At 34.4% G+C, this 23,027-nt stretch overlaps 2 protein-coding genes across 5 annotated transcripts in view; one reads left to right on the plus strand and one right to left on the minus strand.

Moving 5' to 3' along the window:
* Positions 1-1,198: 1,198 nt before the first annotated feature.
* LOC110414657 (Galactose oxidase/kelch repeat superfamily protein) lies at positions 1,199-5,331 on the plus strand. Of its 3 annotated transcripts, none has more exons than XM_021425978.2 (3): positions 1,199-1,585; positions 2,963-3,191; positions 3,628-5,331. In XM_021425978.2, exon 3 carries the CDS (start codon positions 3,661-3,663, stop codon positions 5,041-5,043), a length of 1,383 nt encoding a protein of 460 aa, XP_021281653.1. In that variant the 5' UTR covers positions 1,199-1,585; positions 2,963-3,191; positions 3,628-3,660; the 3' UTR covers positions 5,044-5,331. The 3 variants fall into 3 exon arrangements, with proteins under 3 accessions (XP_021281653.1, XP_021281652.1, XP_021281651.1); XM_021425977.2 differs by having other exon boundaries at positions 3,038-3,191; XM_021425976.2 differs by lacking the exon at positions 2,963-3,191.
* A 1,521-nt stretch (positions 5,332-6,852) lies between these two features.
* Positions 6,853-23,027, minus strand: part of GTG1 (GPCR-type G protein 1) — a 20,934-nt gene continuing 4,759 nt past the window's right edge. Inside the window, exons 5-15 of one of the 2 annotated variants that reach the window (XR_002445044.2) lie at positions 19,789-19,918; positions 19,278-19,356; positions 18,115-18,203; positions 17,302-17,394; positions 14,980-15,006; positions 14,791-14,877; positions 12,771-12,842; positions 12,055-12,185; positions 9,727-9,891; positions 9,479-9,535; positions 6,853-7,123 (exon numbers count right to left, since the gene is read on the minus strand). Coding sequence is in view for 1 of the 2 variants with exons in the window: in XM_021425975.2 (XP_021281650.1) it covers positions 9,738-9,891; positions 12,055-12,185; positions 12,771-12,842; positions 14,791-14,877; positions 14,980-15,006; positions 17,302-17,394; positions 18,115-18,203; positions 19,278-19,356; positions 19,789-19,918 (862 nt within the window). In the remaining variant the exon portion in view is untranslated. The remainder of the gene's footprint in view (positions 7,124-9,478; positions 9,536-9,726; positions 9,892-12,054; positions 12,186-12,770; positions 12,843-14,790; positions 14,878-14,979; positions 15,007-17,301; positions 17,395-18,114; positions 18,204-19,277; positions 19,357-19,788; positions 19,919-23,027) is intronic. The other variant, XM_021425975.2, reaches the window with a different exon arrangement.

Raw genomic sequence — 23,027 nt, forward strand, 5'->3', positions numbered from 1 at the left:
AAATTATATTAAAAAATAAAAATAAAATATTATAATAAGAAATGAAAATAAAATATATGACATTAAAAATATATTTAAGAGATTATATTATATAAAAATTTACAGTAAAAAATACAAGTATATTAAACTTGTATTTAAATAACTATAAATAATTTTAAAAATTAACATTACATTTTCAATAAAGTACTTATAAACTAAATACTGTAATATTATTTTTTTTATTTTAATCATTATTTTTCTTGAATACTAATCATTCTAATGTTATTTTCTTGTAATTATATTACTTGTAATCATATTGTATTATAAAGTATTAAATATCACCTTACATCGTCAAATCATTATATTCAATACTACATTAACAAGAAAATCCATTAATAAGAAAATATAATATCAATACTATTAAATGTCATATCATTATAAATAATAAAAAAATATTACTTTTTTAAAAAATTATTATAAAAGATTAAATTTAAAAGAACTAATTAGGTAATTTGATTTAAAAAATTCAAAAAGCTAACATGCTTACAGAAATTGAATTCAAATTTCCTTTATATGTTAATAAAAAATGATTTGATTTATATTTGGCTAATTAAAAAGATTTTCAAAGATTCAAAATTGGATAAAAATTTTTGAATTAAAATAATTTTAAAATAGGCAAGATTTTACGGCACGAGCAGGAGGTAGAGGTGCCTCTCCCTCTGGAAAACATACCATACCATATATTTAACTTAAAAAAGGATAAAGGAAAGAAGGAAAGAAAAGAAGGGAAGGAAATGGCGAAATAAAGAAGAAAGATAGAAAAGCAAGAAGCACGTGCATGGTGAACACTTGCAGTTAAGCAAGCGTTTGAGTTAAAAGGGAGGAGAAAAAGAAGTTGACTAGTCAAAAAATCATTAAATAAATAAACAAATAAAATAAAATAAAAAAAGAAAGGGAAGTGAAGTCAGAAGTGGAATAAGCGGCGAAGAAGAAGAAGAAATAACGAACTAACAAAATTTTACGGACTGCACCAAAAACAAAAGTGCGGTGAAACATGAAAACGAGCACACCCCCGACCCCCAACCCCAACCCCCCCAAAAAAAAAGAAAACAAAAAGGACAGGTGGAAAGCGTTAGAAACTGTTGATAGAATCTCTGTTTCCATCGCCCCATAAAAAAAAAAAACGGAAAATATTATTAAAGAGAACATAAAAATTAAAAAGAAAAAGGGGAAAATAAACTAACTTCCTCTTTCTCTCTCTCTCTTTCTCTCTGAGTTTTTAGAGAGAGAGAGAAAGTGAAAGATGATAAAAATCGTCTTCACATATTTATAAAATAATAAATAATAATTATTTTTATATACATGGATGAGAATGAGATTCCTATCACGCAAAAACCGAAAGCTTAAAAAAAGGGAGAGAGAGAGAGAGAGAGAGAGAGAGAGAAATTGGGAAATTCGGAATAATCGAAACTTTAGCGTAATGTGATTTAGGGTTTTTCTTTTATTTTTTTTCTCTTTTTTGGTTTGGGAAATTTTAGGCAGAGATCGGGTCTCGCCGAAATTTCCGGGAGCGAAAAAATCGGGTCGGATTTTGATTTACTCAAAGGTGATGAATTCTTCTTCCTCCTTGTTCTTTCTTTCTGTTTTTTAACCTTAATTTGTTAAATGTTAAGATTTGCTGAGATTTTGCACCTTAGCATTTTGCTCATTGGATGGTATTCCACTCCCCACAGTTGGAATCCCCCTTCCCTTCAGTCAAAAAATAAAAAAGCTAAGATTTTAGCTTCAATTGTTCAATTAATTTCATTTTCTTTAATTTTTTTCATAAAATGTTGTTTCCTTTCTTTCTAGTTTAAATTTCCAGGGACTCTGTCTGTCTCTGTTTTCCTGGAATAAAGTAAAACATATAGTGTATATTTGGAACACATCAGTTTATTGTAATTAAAACAGCATGTTGGATTATTCAATAAAATAAGTGTATAGTTAAGTGCAGAGTGTCAAAGACGAGAATTGAATGAAAAGTTTTAGTAACCAACCAATTTTCTTTTTCAAGACATAATAGAATTTTAGCTGATAATGATCACATATATATATATATATATATTATCCATTGTCTGTGAAGTTTAAAATCTAGTTTGCAATGTGTAAATCAACTTGGGATTACCAAGATAACATTTATAATTGAATGGTCACATGGCAAACATCTAATTGTTTAATTACTGATGGGTAAATGTTTTGTGGTCAAGTTCATTTGGTTCTTGATTAGAAAATTAAACAAGTCAAAAATATTAGATCATCTAGGGCTACACTCTAATAGAACTCACTACTATTTGATGAGTTGTAATTGCTATTTACTCATTATTTGTAGCACAATATTGGGTCCAATATGAAAGTTTTTAATTTATAATTTTCAGAGGAATTTAATGACTTTGCTTAATGTTTTTAATTGATAAGAGAATTTGATAATTTCTTGATGTTGGCTTCGTGAAAAAATGCTTTATTTTAAAAACAACTCCAGCAGGAGATTATATTGAGATAAAATATAAGATAGAAAAGAGTCACTGATGTTGTTTTAAAGCGTTATTTTACTTCATTTGAATTCAACCTTTCACATAATTTCTTCATAATTATATTTTTTTTAATCAATTAGAAATTATGGATAAGCCTGTGCAGCCTACTCCTTCATCCACACCCACCGAACTGCTACCTTGAGATGTGGCAGAGATATATACAAAGCTGCTGACTGCTGTGATTTTTCCCCCATATAATTTACAGTGCATGGCTATATTTTCCCTGGTTGTTGAAAGTTGTGTTGATGCTTAATTGGTTCTAGTCATACGGTATGTTGGGTAATTTGGTCTGAAGGCAATGCCATGTAACTTTGGTTAGAACACTGCTGATGGTCTTTTTGTCTAGTAAATTTTAAGGATTCTTTTCTATTGGAGTATGACTTTTTTGCACAAAATTTTGTTCATGGTGTCAGTTCATCTGGGATGGAAGCACTGAATACATTGGAAGCAGGAACTAATTATGATTAATAATCAATTTGTCTTGATAGGAAGATGATACTTGTTTCAGATTACGAAGGAGTTGTTTTCGAAGTTGTTATTCATAGATTCCTCCTTCTCCTTTGAATTAAAAAGGGAACTTAATGCTGAAAAGAAACGCTGAAGCTTTGATTTGAGTTTCTATTACGCATTATTGCCTGGATTGTGAGTACTGCTATTTATGCAGGTTTTATTTTAACTTATATACATTTTTGTTTTTCCCTGGTCACACTCATATTGATGAGGGTCCAAGCTCAGTCTTGATCCCTTGTATGATTTCAGTATACCTTGTTCCTTTATTGAACCATTATTTGCTTTCGGGAAAATAATCTTGTTTGCATTAATTTGTCTGGTGGCCAGCAACATGCATATTGGCTATATCTAGGCTTTTCACCTTTTAGCTGCCAGTGCTGTTCCCTTCCAAGAAGGGAAGACGTTAATTTAACAGCAAGCATGGATAGAAGGATGTCTATCCTCGAATAGACTAAAATGATGGATAATAAAGGAAATTTGATGCAGTGTTCTTATCATTGATGATATTATGTGCGTTTGCTTTTTGGTATTGTCACTTATTTTTTAATCCTATTTTTCCCTTTCTCAGGGAATAGTTTTGTGGACTGCACTTCTCTCACAAATGGTGTTCAGAGATTCACTTAAGGAGACAAAGATGAAAGTAGAAGGGGCAGAATACGAATCACCCGTAATGGCTGGTTTGCAAGGTCATGTCTCATCGCAGCCTCCAATGTCTTTCAATCACGACTTGAGAGTTTCACAAGATGATTGGCATCTTTTGGCTTATATTCTCTTGGCTAATAAGACTAACATGAAAGGTGTGGGGCAAGGTTTGCTGGACGAGGAAGTGCGTGCTTTAACTCTGGGCTATATAGGACTAAATGGAAAGAAACCTTTAATTGTGGCAAGGTCTGGAGAAAATCATGATGGACAAGCATCTGACAACAGTCTCCTACCAGGACTTAATGATGACATGGCTCTGGACATTCTGGCGCGGAGCAGCAGATCCGATTACCCAAATCTGGCTTGTTTAAACAAAAGATTTAGGTCACTGATTGGCAGTGGATATTTATATAAACTGAGATGCCAGCTTGGCATAATTGAACACTGGGTTTATTTAGCCTGTAACATGATGCCTTGGGAAGCTTTTGATCCTGTGACAGAGAAATGGATGAGACTACCTAGGATTCCTTGTGACGAGTGTTTTAATTATGCTGATAAGGAGTCTCTGGCAGTGGGGACTGAATTACTTGTGTTTGGTCGTGAGTTGTCAGGATTTGCTATTTGGATGTATAGTTTGATTACCCATGATTGGTCCAGATGCCCCCTAATGAATTTGCCTCGATGTTTGTTTGGTTCTAGCAGCCTTGGGGAGATAGCCATTGTAGCTGGGGGAAGTGATAAGTATGGCAATGTATTAAAATCCGCTGAGCTCTACAATTCTGAGCGGGGTTCTTGGCAAACCTTGCCAGATATGAACTTCCCACGGAAACTGTGTTCTGGTTTCTTTATGGATGGGAAATTTTATGTCATTGGGGGCATGTCAAGTCATGTAGATGGTTTGAATTGTGGTGAAGAGTACAATATTGAGACAAGGTCATGGAGGACGATAGAAAATATGTATTATGGTAACAATGGCGGTGCATTTCATCCTGCTATGCGCTCACCTCCTTTAGTTGCAGTTGTAAATAATCAGCTTTACTCTGCTGATCAAGCAACAAATGAAGTCAAGAAATATGACAAGATTAATAACTCGTGGAATGTTGTGAAGAGACTACCTGTTAGGGCTGACTCTTCCAATGGTTGGGGACTGGCATTTAAAGCATGTGGTAACAGTTTACTAGTAATAGGAGCCGGAGGACATGGAGGGCGTGATGATGGAGTAATCGTTCTTCATTCGTGGGATCCAGAGCGTGGAAACAGGGATGGACCAGAGTGGGATGTGCTTGCTGTCAAGGAGCGAGCAGGTGCTTTTGTTTACAATTGTGCAGTAATGGGCTGTTAATGATTCTCTGCACATCTTCAGTGCAGATATGGATGGTGTGAAGACCAGCGAGCCTTTATCAGTTATGATTTTTATTTTCTCATTATCATTTATGTTATTATTGTTTTTTCGCATTTATGGTTCTTGAAAAGAATAATTAACCGCAAATCAATTTCTGAAAGTTTGGCAACTGATTGTGTAGATCTCATTACCGAAAGCTTTAACCTCATACCAAGTAATGACTGTTGCCATTTCTCTTGTACTTTGCATTGAATTCATTTCTTTGAATGTTACAATATTAATTCTTCATTCTGGATTGAAATAACCCGAAGGTAGGTATTGCTTAAATACATTGCTTTTTCCTTCATCGTATTGCGCTGAAGTTTGTCTATTTTGTACCCTTGTTAAATAGCAGATGATTTTAAGAGTTTTGTCTGAGTTGTAGACAGGTAGGATAGGAAAAAGTCTGAATGGAAAGCTAGGGTTAGGCAGATAAGAGTTGTTATATTTGGGCTAGGCTGATAGAAAGACTTGTTATTTGTTGTTGAGTCATCAGAGGGAGCTGATCGTGCTAAAGAGAGGTGGGGGGTGGGGAGGAGACATTGGGTGTGTCATTCCTTTTAGGGGGAGGGAGGTAGTAAATAAGTGGGTTTAGGTAGAGCTAAGGGTTGGATATGAGTCCAAGTCTGAATAGGCTATAAATGCATACTGTGACTTTGCTGGTAATTCTTTAGATGATTTTTCAGACCCTATTCATGTAATAAATTACTCTAAACTTATAGCATTGAAAATAAATACGATGGGTATGGTGCTCGATTCATTGCTTGCTTGTGGACAATTTTCTCACTTCATGAACTTACAGATATAATTGCTCCTGTCTAGGTAACGTGTGCTGAGCTCCACAAGGGTATTCTTCCCTGTGCAGGAATTGTAGGGCGAGAGAAAATTTTCAAACATCATCTTTAACGTGTGAAAGAAAGGGGAAAAAGACAAACAAAGGTGTGAATTGACTCTTTATCTTATCTGATGTGAAAGTAGTGATCTAGATAAGTACTCTCATAAGTTAAAAACAGTGTAGTGATTATACAAGTGAGTGAACATAATGGGACGACGAAGAAACCAAGGGCCTACTTTTAGTTAAGTGTCACGTCACGTCTCTACCATTTCACTTCTGACAGTTATGAATCATCCGGTCTCCATTTTCCCATCCCAAAATGACGATTGCGTTTGCCAAACACAGTGTTCATAATTTGTGCATTTTTCCGGTAGTTTGAATGCAGAGTTATAAAAGACCCAACACTGGGTCGGAGAGAAAAGGGCTGTGAGAGAGGCCTGAAGAGAAGCTGCAAGGCATATCTTAATCCTTTTCATTGACCATGGCGTCTTTGAAATAGGAATATGAAATCCTACTACTTCTATAAGAGCTCTGGATTCTGAGTTTAGAACATTTACCTCCATTCCATTCCCACCCACCCGACCACTTGGGCTGACTCTTGCCATGAAATTTTAGATGCAGAAGATTGGAAACGGACAAAACACTAGACAGTACTGTCAGGGGATAAATTATCAACAAGTCATGCAAAACTATAGGCGCCTTTGTTTCCAGAGCCAAACCATTTAGCATGCCATTTCACCTTTTCAAACTCTCTTTACTTGTTGTGTAGGAAACAAGTTTTAGGTTTAGCTCTCTTTCCAGTCACCAGTCCCATCTCTCCCATCTTCATTTCCATGGGAAATCTTTCCCATACGACCAATCACCACTAATCTATCAACATCATGTGCAGCACCTGTTACTACTGGCACCATTCAATTAAATTGTGAAACAGCGGGTATAATGAAAATAATATCGTTTAAGTTTGTATACATGTTGAAAGAATTATAATTTAATTGAAGAATTAACGAATGTATTATCAACTAAAGTACACAAATAAACCATCTTCCTAACATCATAAACTATACACAAGAATATCGTAAACCAAATTTAACCCTCCTGTTCTTGATCCTCAATATAGAAGATCACTATAGACCCTCTTGGAGTGTGAATACATTAATTGGTGTAGGCATATCCAGGCTTAAGGGGTTCGCAACAGGGGTTCGCAACCTGCAAATTGATGGAAATCAATCATCTTCTCAAAAGGAAAGGAAAAAACCAAAGACAAAAGAAGATTGAAAAACTGCATGCAAGAAGCAGTGCAACTAACAGCAAATCTGACTTCTTGGTGAGTAAGCAAACGTTCTTCATTGTTTAAACAGTAAACTAGATGAATAAATTTTCTTTGGCAACTGTTTGTGATTTTTAATGGGCTATTTTGGTGATTACCCAGTGTTTAGGGTAGATCTGTGGAGATCATGATATTTCAATGGATACAGCCCAAAACAGGTCGATTCAACTGAAATCAAGGTGGCACATTAAGAATAGGATTATATGTAATGGTTCTGTGAAAATTAGACAGGTACAGATATTAACAACTACAATCTTGAATTATTGAACAACTAAATAAGACATAAACGTTCTAATGATTCCAATAGTATTTTGATGCTGGGGTAGTTAATCATCAGTTACTGGATATTAAAATCCAATAGTATTTTGTCATTAATCTCATAGCTGTCAATATCATACAGATATCGGTGATATCAATTGGTATGAAATACTTTGGGGCAAACCCAATACACTTTAATCTTCTATAGGTGTTCTGCATTTGGTACCACCATATTCTGGTGCTACCTGTCATACCAGCCTATTTTGGCGATTTCGACCAAAAACTAATGTTTCATTTCTATACAAAATCATTAGAAATCATTCACCTTTGCCACCAGAAAGCCCAAAATTAGTTAATTTTTTTTTTTACTTGGATAGGACATCTAATTTGACAATTGAAAGTATTTTAAGAATCTTATGCTTTTATATCAGTTCCAAATCAATCAAAACATACATCACATATTTTTTTTATGGGATATGCATAGTAGTTTCAATTATAAAATAAATTTTTTATTAGTATTATTGATACAAACATAAGGTCTGTGAATTAAATTAACATTGCAACTTTATTTTCAAACATAAAAATAGAATCAATATGTATAAAAAATTTACACTTGCATATTAAAAAAGCATAAATGGTACACCAAGAAACACTAGTACTAGACGAAACCAATTTTTTATCAAGAAAATCTGACTGACCAGTATGATTGACAACCTTGATTGTCAGTGCTGCTGCAGCTGTGATTTTTAAGACATTTTATTACTATCAAATAACCAAAATGTTAACTTAGAGCCTGCTTATCCTAGTTTTTTTTTTGTTTGCTTAAAAGCTATTATAAAGCTCCTATCTAAACCCTAAACTTTTAAAATTAAGCTAAAGCTATTTGGAAAAATAAATTATATAAGCTCTAATTATGGTAAACCAAAACGAAACAAGTCAATTTCGAGTTTATACATGATTTCATATGTTAAAATAAAAAAATCTATAAAGAAATGAAACAACTCTCAAACTTGTATAGTAATAATAGTATTAGATTTTTTGATGAAGAAGAAAGAAATCCTTTAAATAGTAGCTGAATGCAGCTTTGAAATTTTGGGTCTTTTGTTCTCTTAATCTTTGTAAGAACAAAAAAATCTTATGTTTTGCTATTCTGTTGCTAGCCCTTTTGTTTTTCTCTTAAGTACTCTTTGTAGAGCGAGACAGAAAAGAGGGAGTGTTGGAGAAGGGTGATTTGCAAAGAGAGGGACAGGAGAGGGAGATTGATTGAGAGAGGTATTTCTTGAAAAGTTGATGTGTTTTTAAAAGAAGAGAAGAGAAAACTCCTCTCTGGAGCTTTTCTTTAAGCTCTTTTTTTAAAATTTTGTTCTTTACAGATAAGCTTTTTTTTTAAAGTGCTTCTCCAAGATCCTGTTTGGCCTGGCTTCTGCTTTTAAGATGTATATAAGCTGAAAGAAAGCTAGGCAAAATAGGTTAATGGTTGATCTCCTAAAACAGGACTAAACATTTAGGGTGTTTTCATGAATTTTTGGGGGAGAGTACTGCTTTTTCAGCAATCCCTGCTGTGCAGCTGATATTGTTTTCATTAATTACTGGTCTACATCTTAGGTGAGCTCAAGTCAGCTGCTTTAAGAGCTAAAAAGAAATGATTCTAAGGAATGACTTTCAAGTAAATCTTAACGATCACAGAATGATAACGTTTTAACATACATGAGATCTTTGAGACAGCAGCCCTTCAAGATGAACCAGGCACACTTTTGTGAGACACCAGTTTAAGCATAAAAAGGAAGAAAGGAACGAATTATTTTTGTGCCCTAGGCAGATTACTCAGCCTTTTAATTAAGAGAAATGATGACAGACTTAACTCCATAAATATGAATATTATTTCAATTCAATTTAAAGAATGAAAAAGTGAAAATATGAATCATATAAGAGGCATCAAATGGTATAATAGTGTTGGAAGTCATCCACATTGGTACCTGTTTTTAGGCTTGAAACAAATTGAAATTGTATAAAAATGCTTTGTTCTGGCACATCTAAAACAAGGAAAACAGTCCCATAAGATGCAATCAGTATGAAAAAAACCATGCAGGCTAGAAGTACCATTTCTCTTTTCCTCACTAACATATATTGGTTTGGCACAAATACAATTCCATATGTTGCACTAATTAAAAGGAATTAAAAGTTACGATAATGGAAATGAAGTGATTTGTTGATATTTACTTACATGAGAAGATGTCAATCAATAGGGTGTTTGTCAGCCTGGCGAGATGTATAATGTGCAGAAAGCAAAAGCAGAGAAAGGAAAGCACTGGCTACAAAAATCGCATCAAACCATCGGTGGTAGAAGTCAAACTGAATATCTCCACCCAAAACATCTGTTATAATCAACCTGCCAAGGGATACACATACTAAGAAGGCTCCAGGTTTTAAATGCAAATGATAGTAAGCTGTAGCAACAAATTAAATTAAATAATCAGAGCCCAGTTCAAGAAAAAATATGTTTACACTGTTTTGCAGAATCCTAACTAAGAAATTCAACCATGATAATATGGTAATTACATTCATAAGAAATGTGCCAAAGACAACTACATAGAGAAGAAACCCAAAGAAACAATAAATAAGAGCACATTCAGTGTAAGGTCCATTGAATCATAAATAATTTAATGCAATTAATTACCCATCCAAATGAAACTGAAACATATAAAAAGCAGCTCCATATTTCATAAATGCACAAATGAAAAAAGTTTGCCCAGCGGCACTTAAAGGTTTAGTCCAACTTTAAGTTTTTTTAAGTTAGAAGGGATTCCCATTACCGAAAGAACAGTTCACAAACAAAGCAGGTACATTGCACCCGAGCATTTGACTCATAGGTTGGTGCATGTTCCCCCTGCTTAGAGAGCAGGGTTCAAATGCCCCTTCCCTCAATTAAAAAAAAAAAAAAAAGACAAAGGCAGGTACATTGGAATACATATCTTAAAGATCAAGAAGGAAGGCCTCATTCACTAACATTTAAACAGTTATACATAGTCAATCTAACACTTACAGGCAATGGTCTAATAAGTCTTTTAGGACACATAAAACTTTATAAAATAGATATTTATGACCATCCTAATGGATGAAACTAATCAATCCATCAAGAATATGTCCATCCTGATTTCCAACTTAAAAACATTTCAAAGAAAATGGTTAGACTGCAGATACTGGCTGCATTAGTAACTGACAGGCACCAACACATCTTTTCATTGCAGGCATAAAGGCAAGTCTACCAAGGTTGTGTCAGCTTGACTTCCAACTTGAGAAGGAATGTCTATTTTCACTCAGATGACCAGGCTTGTTTTGGTTGGCTGACCTTTTTCATCCCGTTGTCCTCTGCCTTTTGAGTCATCTCTAGTTATTCATTCTATGCTTAACACAGCAAGACTAACTTCTGCACAGAACTACACTTCATATTCACCCATTCTCTCATTTCTTCTCTTTGTCTCATGTTCTACTTTACCTCATCACCTACTTGACACCTAACATCTATATTTGCTCATAAACTGGCTATTTAAATTAAGTGACCTAATTCATCCCCTTGTCCTCTGCCTTTTATGTCATCTCTAGTTATCCATTCTGTGTAACACAGCAAGAATAACTTCTGCAGAGCACTTCATTTTCCCATTCTCTCATTTCTTCTCTTTGGTCTTGCATTCTAATTTATTGGTCATATAATAATAAATTGAATTCAAATTGCACAAGACAAGACACTTTTGATAAAAAATTTTGCCATGCCAAGAAGCTTAATATCATAGATTTAACCTTTTTCTCAACAATCTCCAAAAGGATGGCCCAAGAGCCAGAAAGGCTGCTCTGATATGATACAAAGAAATAATTACAACAGCTTTGTCTATACAATTCTCATCAAGATTAGCTCAGCAAGCATTCAATATAATCTCTAACTCTACTTGTGATTTGATTTTTCTAAGATTATTATTCTTATTCCGGTTTCATCATTCAAATTTATCCGCTTTACGCTTGTTTTGCCATCTACACCCTGCTCACAGAGCCAATGATCACTGAGTCTGTGAGACTCACCCCCTTGTCCCCTTTGGCAGATAGTAATCGGCCTAGCGTCCATTCATCAGCATTTATTATCTACCGTGGATAGGTAAAGGCATGTTAGCCTTTAAAACTTGTATCTGACATGCAAATCAAGGATATCTAATTAAACAGGCATTTCATATGGTTTCTTTCAATTGTATCTATCTATCTATCTATATTAAAATCACACCTATATAGAACGACTGGGTTCAAGAGAAAATTTGATAGTGATACTATAGAGATGAGTACTATATATTTACTGAGTAATTTAACAGAATTTTGGGGATTCCAGAAACAATCCTGTCACATCAATGCTTACAGAGCATTCTACATGCTTGACACACTAACAAATTGTCCCTCTAGAAAGGCCTCCGTGATAAACATCGAGAAGAACTTTACAAATTGAAGGGAACAGTTTTTCCTTAATAATCAACAGAAAAGATATAAAAGTTGGCATCAATCATGGGCATACCTGTATTCAGTCCTCAAGCTTTTTCTTATCAGAAGAATTGAAGAGAGGAAGTACATTCCCATAATTTCCGAAAGGAAGAGGACAACATTACTTGAAGATCCACTACCAACTCTGGAAACTGCAAAGAAAAACTGCTTGCAACCAAACATTGCAAGTTAAGCTGCAAAAATCTAGATACAGGAAACTCATACTGCTCCTAAGACAAAGAAATTTTCATTTTAACAGAAATGAAGATAGCGGACACAAGGTTGACTCCATGCCATTAAGTATGTATAGTGCTGGTCATGCCAATAATGATGAAATGAAGATATAAGAAGAGAAAACAATACTCTATAGGAGGCAAAATTGATAATAACAGCAATAGCAATGACGATGACAGCCAGAAAACTGCCAAACTATACAATCTTGTGATGCGGCCACAGTATTAGCAACATATAATCAGCAAGGATGACCAGAACATATCCGTGTTTGTTTATATTCTCAGGCTTTAAAGTTGTCAATAATAATTCAATGACTAAACGTTTGCTAAACCAACAATGGATTGGCAATGCAGAAAGGACTTTCAGATCTTTGGATACAATCAACTGGACATAGCATATGGAAACTACAACTGGTCAACTACAAGAAACACAAATATGGAATGACAGCCCCCATCCCTCCCCCCTCCCCCCCCTTCTGACTCCCCTAAGCCCCGCCAAAAAAAAGGACAAAATTACCTTCATTAGATTAGTTAAGAAACCCCGCACTGATATAGCAATCAAGATTCCGATAAACATCAGGGAAATATACTGCAAACAACAAATACAAAAAGGTAAAATGTCAACCATCAATGATCAACCCTAGCAAAGAGACTGTAGATAGCAATTGCATCATAGCTGGTCAAAGTGTTAATAGAGTGAAAACTAAAGGCAACAAGTTGGAAATTTAAAGTTTCCCAATTACAAAGCGCCAGAACTTTTGGCACTCACTGTACAAATGAACAATATACTTAAGTGGATCCATATGGTTTAAGCGTGGATCATGGAAAACAAACTATACAAGTCTATAAATATACTAAATCAGAACCAACTCCGGATTCAAATCTCAAAAGTCAATAAATGATTAAACTGAATCACTACCGACTCAAAGTTCTGAATTTATTAACCTTTGAAGTACCACACATCTAAAATAAAAATTGCCCACAATTCTGTTCATAGTTTACAGGCCATCTAAGTCTGAAATCGGTCAAAAGAAATAGCAATGTCTTCAATTAGAACTACAAAAAGAGATTTTTAAAAACCTCCAGATGGAGTAGGAAAAGTCAACAAGAATACTTTTTACATATTCTCAACAAAATATCACTGTGCCTTAATCTCAAACTATCAGCCCCTAGTACAACTTCCCTCCTCTAAGGTTCAAGCTCAGAGGATACTTATTAGCCTACAACATTGTCCTTTATTGAGGCTGGCAACCCGCAAAGTAAGAGATATATCAATTAACTATGATGCAAGCAAGAGTAAAATCTTGTATAGGCCTTGAGAATACTGGAAAAAACATCTATTTATCTTCTCTAAGGGAAGTAAGTTTTAACTACTAATATTCTTACCTCTTTTTTTTGGCTCAATTAATATCTTTACCTTACCTCTTGATGACAAAATCTAAAGAGGTTAAATCCATAAAACCTCATGATTAAAGGCACCACCATCAAGCCACCAAGTTGGCATGTCATATGTCCACGCAGCATGCTTTTACATTAAACCTCTTACATATTGTTTTAAGTTTTTCTTTCCAGCTCAAACACTAAATTGGTGAAGGGTCACATTGACAACCTTGGAGGGTTAAAATACTGTAGCATATCAGTCCATAATATACTGGTTTAAGGCAGAGTTAAGAAAAGGGATACCATCATGAGCTGATATGTGAATGCAATAGAGCAGTGCAGAAACTCTGAAATGACAACAATATATTACGGCCAACTTGAGAGAAACATATATAATGCCACAAAAATGTTACTAGTATTAAATTGGAAGTGAGTTCGCCCCACCAAACTACAAAAAGGGTTTTGAAACATTCAAATAAACAAGCAAAAACTTATTTCTGCAAATTAACGTCATAGCAAAAGAAAGTTTGCTGGTTCAGTCTTTCCACAGAATATCTGAAAATTAATCAAGAGATAGGAGTTCGACAGCTAATATTAGAAATCACAAACCATCAGCAAAACCTTATACTGACATATACAATGGGTCAATTGCTTATTCAGATAAATCCATCAAGAAGTATTATGATATATATTCAATAATTGGCCATGCAGTAGAATGAACCAAGTTTAACACCCTGTCTGTGATTCAGAAACAACTCCATCTAAAATTATAGATACTTTAAATTTTTTAATTATTACAAACAAGAATAAATTAAGAAATTGAGACTCTATGTCAGAGGTCTCAAGTTTGAGTCCTGGAACAGGAGGGGCGAAATATATGGGATTGAAGAGGGCATCTACAATTGTCTAGCCCAAGACCCAATGGGTCTCCATACGTACCTAATGGAAAAAAAAAAAAACCTATTAACTGGCCTCCCCAATAATTAAAAGTATGAGCTTAGTCAAGTATAGGACAAAAACAGTAGCCAAATATATATTTTGACACTGAGTGGTAAGTGAAAAGCAAATGTTACAAGTTACAACTTTGGGTTTTTTAACATAGATGCAGATTATCAATCTATGCAAGAGCAATACTGTAAGCAGTGTTGACAACTGACCTGTGATAGCAATGCAGCATCAATTCCAATGTCAAAGAACTGCAATAATATGGTAATTGACATTGTAACAGGGTCAACTGAACCAGCCTGCCAAATAAACAGATTTGATGATACATTGCAATGGATATGCGAAAAAAAAAGGGAACAACGATAAAAATTGCAGAGATCATTCAGAGATGACAACAATACCTCCTTGAAAACAACACTTTGTAAAGACTGCATAAAACAACAGATCAATCAGGCACCTTATTTTTCAGGCAGGCATATAATAAGGAAAATTTGTAAGCAAAAGGCAATTGAGATCTGATCAGCAATTTCAGGATTTCAACACTCAACTTTTAATGAGCTAACCTGCCTCAAAACCCCTTAGCATAAAAAACAAATAAAAATTAAAGCTGCTATCCCAAAGTCATAGATTAATGGTTGTTTAATCCATTTCAAGAATAATGCCAGGTAGTAAGTCCATGTTCCTGTGCATTTCCCCATACAATATTTTGTTGGGAAGGCTAAAATTAAAACCCTAGAAATCAACCATGCAACCTTAAAAAAGTCTGATGCACAAAACACCTGAAAAAAGATTAGATCTATTCTCCAGTCCAATAAAAGGTCTCATTCAAAGGCATTTTGCTGGGATTAAGTCATTTCAAGAAGATTAGCATTCTCAGTCACAATCATGGAGACCAGGGGAGCAAACAAATGAATTTTCAAACAAATGTCAAATAGGTTATCAAAGGAATTCTTTAACTAAAAATTAGGGAGATCAGGGGTTGAGACCAAAATGAATTTTTAGACCAAGACTAAATAGACTATCAGAGGAAAATTGGGGTGTAGAAGTCATGGTTTTTGAGGTGGTTCGAACAATGAAAGAAAGGATGAAAATAAATCTCAAAGTCTGGTTTCAGCATCTAAAAGCCTTTCATTGAAGAATTTTATAAAATCTCACTTAAAGGGGGGAAATTTTGAGATTTTATTCAGATACTAATCAATTTCTTGCAAAAAGGATCATGATTCAGTCATAGCTTAATTTATTTGAGGCCTGGTAAATTAGGAATTTTAATAGTAATAACATTTTCACTAAACCAACAACTTGTAAGACTTGAACATGTGCTATCTCACTTGTTATCCCTAGATATTTACTGGTGCAATCTACATGGTGTTAGACCAAATGTGATGAAGACTTATTTTAAGAGTTTTCATTCAATTTTACCTACTCATCAAGCAGTCTCAAGTCACTTGGAAAAGGGGAGGTGGAATCCTATGCAGTAGAGCAAATGTGATGAAGGCCTATTTTGAAATTTTTGACTTGCTTTCACCTACTCAACAAGCAGTCTCAAGTTGCTTGAAAAAGGGGAGATGGGAACCTACGAAGTAGAGCGAGTGTGATGAAGGCCTATTTTGAGATTTTTTATTTGCTTTCAGCTACTCAACAAGCAGTCTCCAGCTGCTTGAAAAAGAGAGGTGGGATCCTATGTTTAACTCAATGAAGCATACATTTCTATAAATTTATATTTTATTTATTTCTGAAAAGATATTCTTCGTTTCTTTTTTTTTAATAAAAAAATTCTTTAAATTCTAATAAAAAGCTATTTAAGTATGTTTGAAATGATTAACCCATCATTGAGCAGTTGTTATATACCCTCATGTACATGTTTTTCTCAAAATCTTTTCGAGAAAAACTTAATCAAGCTTAGTTTGGACAAAAAATGAATCAGACACAGATCCATGCTCTCTTTCCTATTTTCAAATGCAAGGGCTGCAAATGTTTTGGAGTACTTTGCCACATGGCCTTAGTGTAGGCTAATTGAGTCAGAAGGTCAATAGAGGCTTCATTGGCATACAAAAACTCATTAAATCTCGTAACTATCCAGCGATATCATCATTTTATTATTTCCATTTTTTAAAAGCAGTCGTTGCATAACTTTCTTCCATCAGTTTGATAGTATAACCTTCAATGATGAGATTGAAATCAAAATGATTTTGAATCAGAAACCTTCAAAAATTAATCAAGGGAACTTATAAGATGCAAAACACTGGCTCATATAGAAGAAAGTATAAAGCTCCCCTACAGCATGGAAATCAAAGGCTTCATAGAGCAGCAACCAAGTAAATTCCCACAAATTAAGGACAACCTAATTGAAATTGATTACAATATAATTAAATAGAACTGTGAAAACCTAGACTACAAAAATCATCAATTATCCATGAAATCAAAAGCATCATGAACATTTAGCACATTATAGGGGTTAATGCTCATTTCCATAAAATGCGTGGTGAAAGCCTATGGTTGGGTCTTTTGTGAAGGCATCTCAATTTTTCCAATCTTAATGATTGTTACCTTCATCATATTTCTTTTTTCTTTATTTATGACATCTTATTTTCAGCTAATGACATCTCAGGGCTTTTTCATCTGCATCGGGCAAGACCGATTCTTTTGCATAGGCCACTAAATGTTACTATTTGCCCAAAATGAATCACGTAGCAAAGAAAACTAAAAATCCTTTGGTAATATACCTTAATCATTTTATACACACAATAAACTGAACCTGCATAACCAAGCAAATTCTGCATATGGCCCCTCCATGTTCGCGAATAAGCAGCAGCCTCCTGCAAAATATAAAAAGAAAGACTGAGCGTTGCTTTCCTGAAAGAAATCAAAATCTAAATGGAAATGGACAAAGGAAACTACAGCAGCCAAACACGACCAACTACAGTAAATATGCCGCTAAGATATCAATTTACATATAATAATAAAAATAATAAAGTGAAAAAAAAAACATGTTTACAAGAAAACCAACTGCTGAAAGGAAATAGATAACTTGCATTAAAAAGGTTGTATTTCTGACTCCAACAAAGCAATTGAGGACCACCAAGATTGTATAATTGTTCATCTTCTGTGAGCAAAAATTACAGGTACCAAGATCGTGACAAGCCAGTGTAACAAAACACTTAACATGGAGTAGAAAATTAATATCAATCTCTTTTTCTGTTTCTCCACATCTTTTGAGGCTACTGCATGGTAAATCTTGTACATGAGAAAAGTACATTATATCAATTTTCAAGATGAATAATACAACTGCAACAACGTAATATCACATGCAAATTTTATCTCAATTCAACCTAGCTCTAAGGCAGACTCCATCTAGAAAATCTGCTTTTAAAGTGGCCCTTAGAAAATAAGGGATGTTACTAAGTCTAAGCCTTCATAAATTAAATTTACACTTCGAAAGATTTAGAAGGCTTTAAGAGATGGTATTGACCTCTAGGTCGAAGGCCCATCATCATATTTCATATAGTTATAATACAAGTGTATAGCCAAAGGTAAACCTTCGCTTGGCGAAGCTCATAGATTTCCAGGAATAGTTGCTTTGAAACCTCTTCCAAAGTTTGAACCTCAGCTTCCAAGATTTTAATATCTGCAAAGGAAGAACATAAACTACTTAATGGACTCAAAGAAACTGAACCAAATGTATTATGTATCTTTCAATTGTAGAAGCCAAAAAGCTAATGTGAAGAAAGCAAAATAAAACATCTTCTTTGAAAATTTTAAAAGTACATCAACAAAATATATTAAGGCCAATGCAAGTGTACAGCCAGAAACAAGATAGATGACAAGCAAGACATTTAAGCACCAAAAGCATTAAGCAGAAATATAACAACAATGCATCTAAATTGGCACTTCAGGCTGTCCACAAAAACCTGAAACTTTAAGTTCAAGATTTGAAAACATAAAGCCAAAGGCCATTTGAATACCAATTTAGACCCAGAAAGTAGGACAGCAACTTTTCTCTCCATGATGCTTTATTACTTAAGCTAATGCCCAAGGGCAAGAAATGATCACTAAGAATCCTGTGCAAAAATAGCCTTATATGCCTTACACTAGAACTTGCATTCAATGCTTGAAAGACCTCTCTATGCTGCAGATGACACCTTAGTTTGAAGAATAGCCGAAAATAAGATTAAATTGCACCAAAAGTGATAGGAAAATAATACTGCATATCTCTTCTTGTTCATTCTTACACAATCTACAATCTCACAGTTGATGTGCCATAGATATAAAATACTCCATAAACATGAACTGCCATGATGCATGCAAACATACAAAATTCAAGGTTCATAGTGGAGAAGGAGAAGGAAAAAATCAAATTAAACAAGAAAATACCAAGTGTTTACAATGAAAAATAAGTGTGACATACAAATAGGTATGCCTTCACTTATTTAATATCAACATAAAAGTCCATAGCAATCATTAATGAATGATGTTTCCAAAGTTGAGGGCACTAAATGATAGTTGAGGTTCCTACAAAGTATGATTATCCAAGGAGAAATTCTAAGAACTTTATTGAGGCCCCTAAAAAGGATTTTAGAAGGAAAAACAGCAAAAGAGTAGCGTACTAATCCAAAGATTTTACGTAGACAATAACACATCACAAGTCATCATTATAGGAAATTTTACAGTATATGATGAAGATGGGGAAACGAATGCAGACCTTGCTCCTTTTGATCATCTTGTACTGAACGTACAACTGTGCCAACAATCCGTTTGAAGAAGGATCTGGCCTTTAAGTTCTGAAAGATACATCTTTAATTAGTCAAAACATGGTAACTGTAATCACTGTCAATCCCAAATGCTCAAAATATATAATTAAATATTTTTAAAAACAACAACAACAACCAGGGCCAGTAACGAACAAACACTGCCAGGCATGAATAACAACACAGCCAACAAGTATAATGCATGTAACATGATTTTGGCAGAAGGATATGGTTAGTTGTGACAGAATGTGCCAAACCAAATTCAAATTTGACAACATTTAAAACCAAAAATAAATTAGCTTAAAGCAGAATAGTCAAATTCTTTTTATGTTAATCTCCATCTTAGTCACAATTTATGCTTCATTTGTAACGTTACATATTTTCTATGGGGGTCATTCAAGACCCCAATAAATAAAATTGCATCAATTTCAAAGCGCCAAGAGAATAGGAGCAAGATCAGTAAACCTCATCAGATCCTTGAATTCGTTCCATCTCCATTTGACAAAGAATGATCTTCTTTTTCTTTGCAACACAAGTCTCAATTGATTGCATTAGTTGTCTCTCCAATGTCTTAATCTCAGATTCCTCAATCTCTCTGCCATGTTTATAGCCACAAATATGTAAGAAATCAAAATCATCTAAACATACAGATACAAAAATGATACTGGAAAACTTAACACACCAGAAAGGGCAGCTTTAATCTGTTAAAAATGTCAACAACGTATCAGTATCAGCTTTCACAGCATTATAAGCTACATATGAATCTTGAACTCCTAATATCTTGATGCAAAAACCACAAACTATCCCAGCTATACAGGGAAAAAATGGCTTTGAAATTCCTTAACATCCCACGTTTTTACAGGCTTAACCATGAGTACAGATCCAAAGTAGACTTGTGCAGAATAATACCGTTTTACTTTCTACAGTTGTCACATTATGAAAGGCTGATAAAAATGACATTCGCCCCCTAAAAATATATACGTGTTAAGGACAATGCTTGTGATTACTCCCATAAAAATTTTATTCTTTCTTTTACTTTAGTGATTCTATAAAATGTTACCATAAAAGAGAACACCTAAGAGTTAGTAAGCTATTTCACAGAGGTTCTTCTGTTTTTAGGCTCTACTTATCATATAATCATCCTCATTGAGTTTAATATTGAACCTTTAGCATAACATTTGAGTATATGAACCAAAGGAAGTATCCATTTATATAATAGCATGGACAGCATGCTCCATCTATTTCCCCAGTAAAGAAGTTGATATATCAACCCACATATTTTAAAGCTGCAAACTCAACAACTCAATAGAGCTTTTGCAATCATTTAGAGTTAGTAAAGAATCTTTTATAGTCATTTAGATCTACCCAAGAACACAGTTGTTCAAATGGTTTCTAAAAATATTTCCTGCTATTGCAATTATTTGAGAGCTTAAAGTTAGGTCTTCTTGTTCGAGTTCTGGAGATTACTTGGGAGCTGCAATTATTTTCTTCTTGCTGCTTATTATAGAAATAAACTATCTAAACACCCAAAGCATCAAATTTTCAACCACATTGATATAGACCTTTAAGTGTCGCCGCACCATGACAAAAGACAAATCCCCAGCTATGTTATCCAACCATTTTCACCACATCATACCTAAATTTAAAAAATAATAATAATGAGAGAGAGAGAGAGAGAATCTACATTTCCTGCTGCCATTAAATTCCAAGAATAACTGTCCTTAATTCAGTACTGTTCCTCTGAAAATCTCTACCTATTTTAATTGCATTTTTAACACTAAATCCCTACACTCATGCATCTGAAATGATGTAAGCGCATTAAGAATTTTATTTTATTTAGTATTTTCATTAGCTTAGGATTTTATTTTCTTTTATATTTTATTTAGTTTGAAATTCTTTTTCTATCTTTATTAGAATTTTAGTACTTTAAGTCTTTATTTAGGATTAGGATTACTATTTGATTAAGATTTATCTTAGCTATTATAAATAGGTGATCTTAGATAGAAGATTATTATTATCTTCTTTTGTTATTTTTGAATATTTATTCAGAGGTTTCTTTTAAACCCAATTATCTTTTTATTGTTCCAACACAATCAACCCTATTCTAGCCCTAATTGTTGAGTTCTAATTGCCCTAAACCCTTTGGCTACATCAAGTGGTATCAGAGCAACCGATCTTACTATCCTATAAGGATTTTAGCTAGGAGACTATGGTTGGCCGAGGCAGAGGTCGAGGTAGAGGCAATCAGCCCCAACAAGCTGAGTTGGCAGAGATGCGGAGAATGATTGATGACTTGTCCTAGGCTGTGCAAGCCTTGCAGCATCAGGAACCAGTGAAAGCCCAAATGGAGAATCCGGAAGGTGACCACAACCCCCTTGAGATTCAAGATCTTGAGGATGATGATGAATTTGAGAACGAAAACCCTTTTCATGAAGATGGACCCGTAAATCAAGTGGCAGGAGTTGGATTGGAGGGCTGGTTATTACATGCTCTTGATTTAAATGGTGGGGGAATCAAGATCGAAGTAACTGATTTTCATGAAAAATTTCATGCGGAGGAATATTTGGATTGGGAAACTAGTTTGGAAAACTACTTTGAATGGAAACCCATGGCGGAAAATAGAAAAGCTTTATTTGTAAAGCTGAAATTGAAAGGTACTGCACTTCAATGGTAGAAGAGAATTGAAGAGCAACGTGCACGACAAGGGAAGCTTAAAATCAGCATTTGGGAGCACATGAAAAGTAAATTACGAAAGCAATTTTTACCTGCTGATTATACTATGGAATTATATGAAAGGTTTCATTGTTTGAAGCAAAATAACATGACTGTTGAAGAGTATACATCGGAGTTTAATAATCTATCAATTCGGGTTAGGTTAGTTGAGAGTAATGAACAAATTGCTTCTCGTTATCTTGCTGGTTTGAATCATTCTATTAGAGACGAGATGGGAGTAGTTCATTTATACAACATTGAAGATGCTCGTCAATACGCTCTATCAGCACAAAAACAAGTTTTAAGCTATGGTACTAGAAAGCCCTTATATGACACCAATTGGCAAAACGATTCTGGAGCTCGACAGGGTCACCAAACATTCCCACAAAATTATCGAGAAGCTACCACAACCAATAAAACTAATGGGGGTGCAACCAATGTTGAAAGGAACAATAAAGGCAAGAGTATAATACCTTATGGTGAACAAAACAATTATGGTTCTTCCACAAATAAAGGAGGCAGCAATTCCCATATTCGATGTTTTACTTGTGGGAGAAGGGACACACTTCTTTTGCTTGCCCAAAAGAAGGGTGAACTTAGCTGAATTTAGGAAGGAATTGAACCCATTTATGATAAATTGATGAGGAAATACAAGAAATTGATGTGTATCCTGCACAAGGTGAGTCATTAGTGGTACGAAGAGTGATGACAACAACAATAAATGAGGAAGAAGAAGATTGGAGGAGGCGAAGTATTTTTCGTACACGAGTTGTTTGTGAAGGTAAAGTATGTGATCTTGTCATTGATGGAGGAAGCATGGAAAATATTATTTCAAAAGAGGCAGTGAACAAATTAAAGCTTCCTACAAGAAAACATCCTCATCCTTACAAGATTGGATGGCTAAAGAAAGGACACGAAGTACCAGTAACTACTCAATGTTGGGTCAAATTCACTATGGGAGATAACTTGGATGATGAGGCTTTATGCGATGT

The sequence above is a fragment of the Theobroma umbraticum genome, unplaced genomic scaffold (assembly GCF_002168275.2).
Source record: "Theobroma umbraticum cultivar Fairchild unplaced genomic scaffold, ASM216827v3 scaffold_147.0, whole genome shotgun sequence".
NCBI lineage: Eukaryota > Viridiplantae > Streptophyta > Magnoliopsida > Malvales > Malvaceae > Theobroma > Theobroma umbraticum.

Excerpts from the sequence above, each read along its gene's own strand:
- LOC110414657 (XM_021425978.2), top strand. The coding sequence starts at position 3,661 with ATGGTGTTCAGAGATTCACTTAAGGAGACAAAGATGAAAGTAGAAGGG.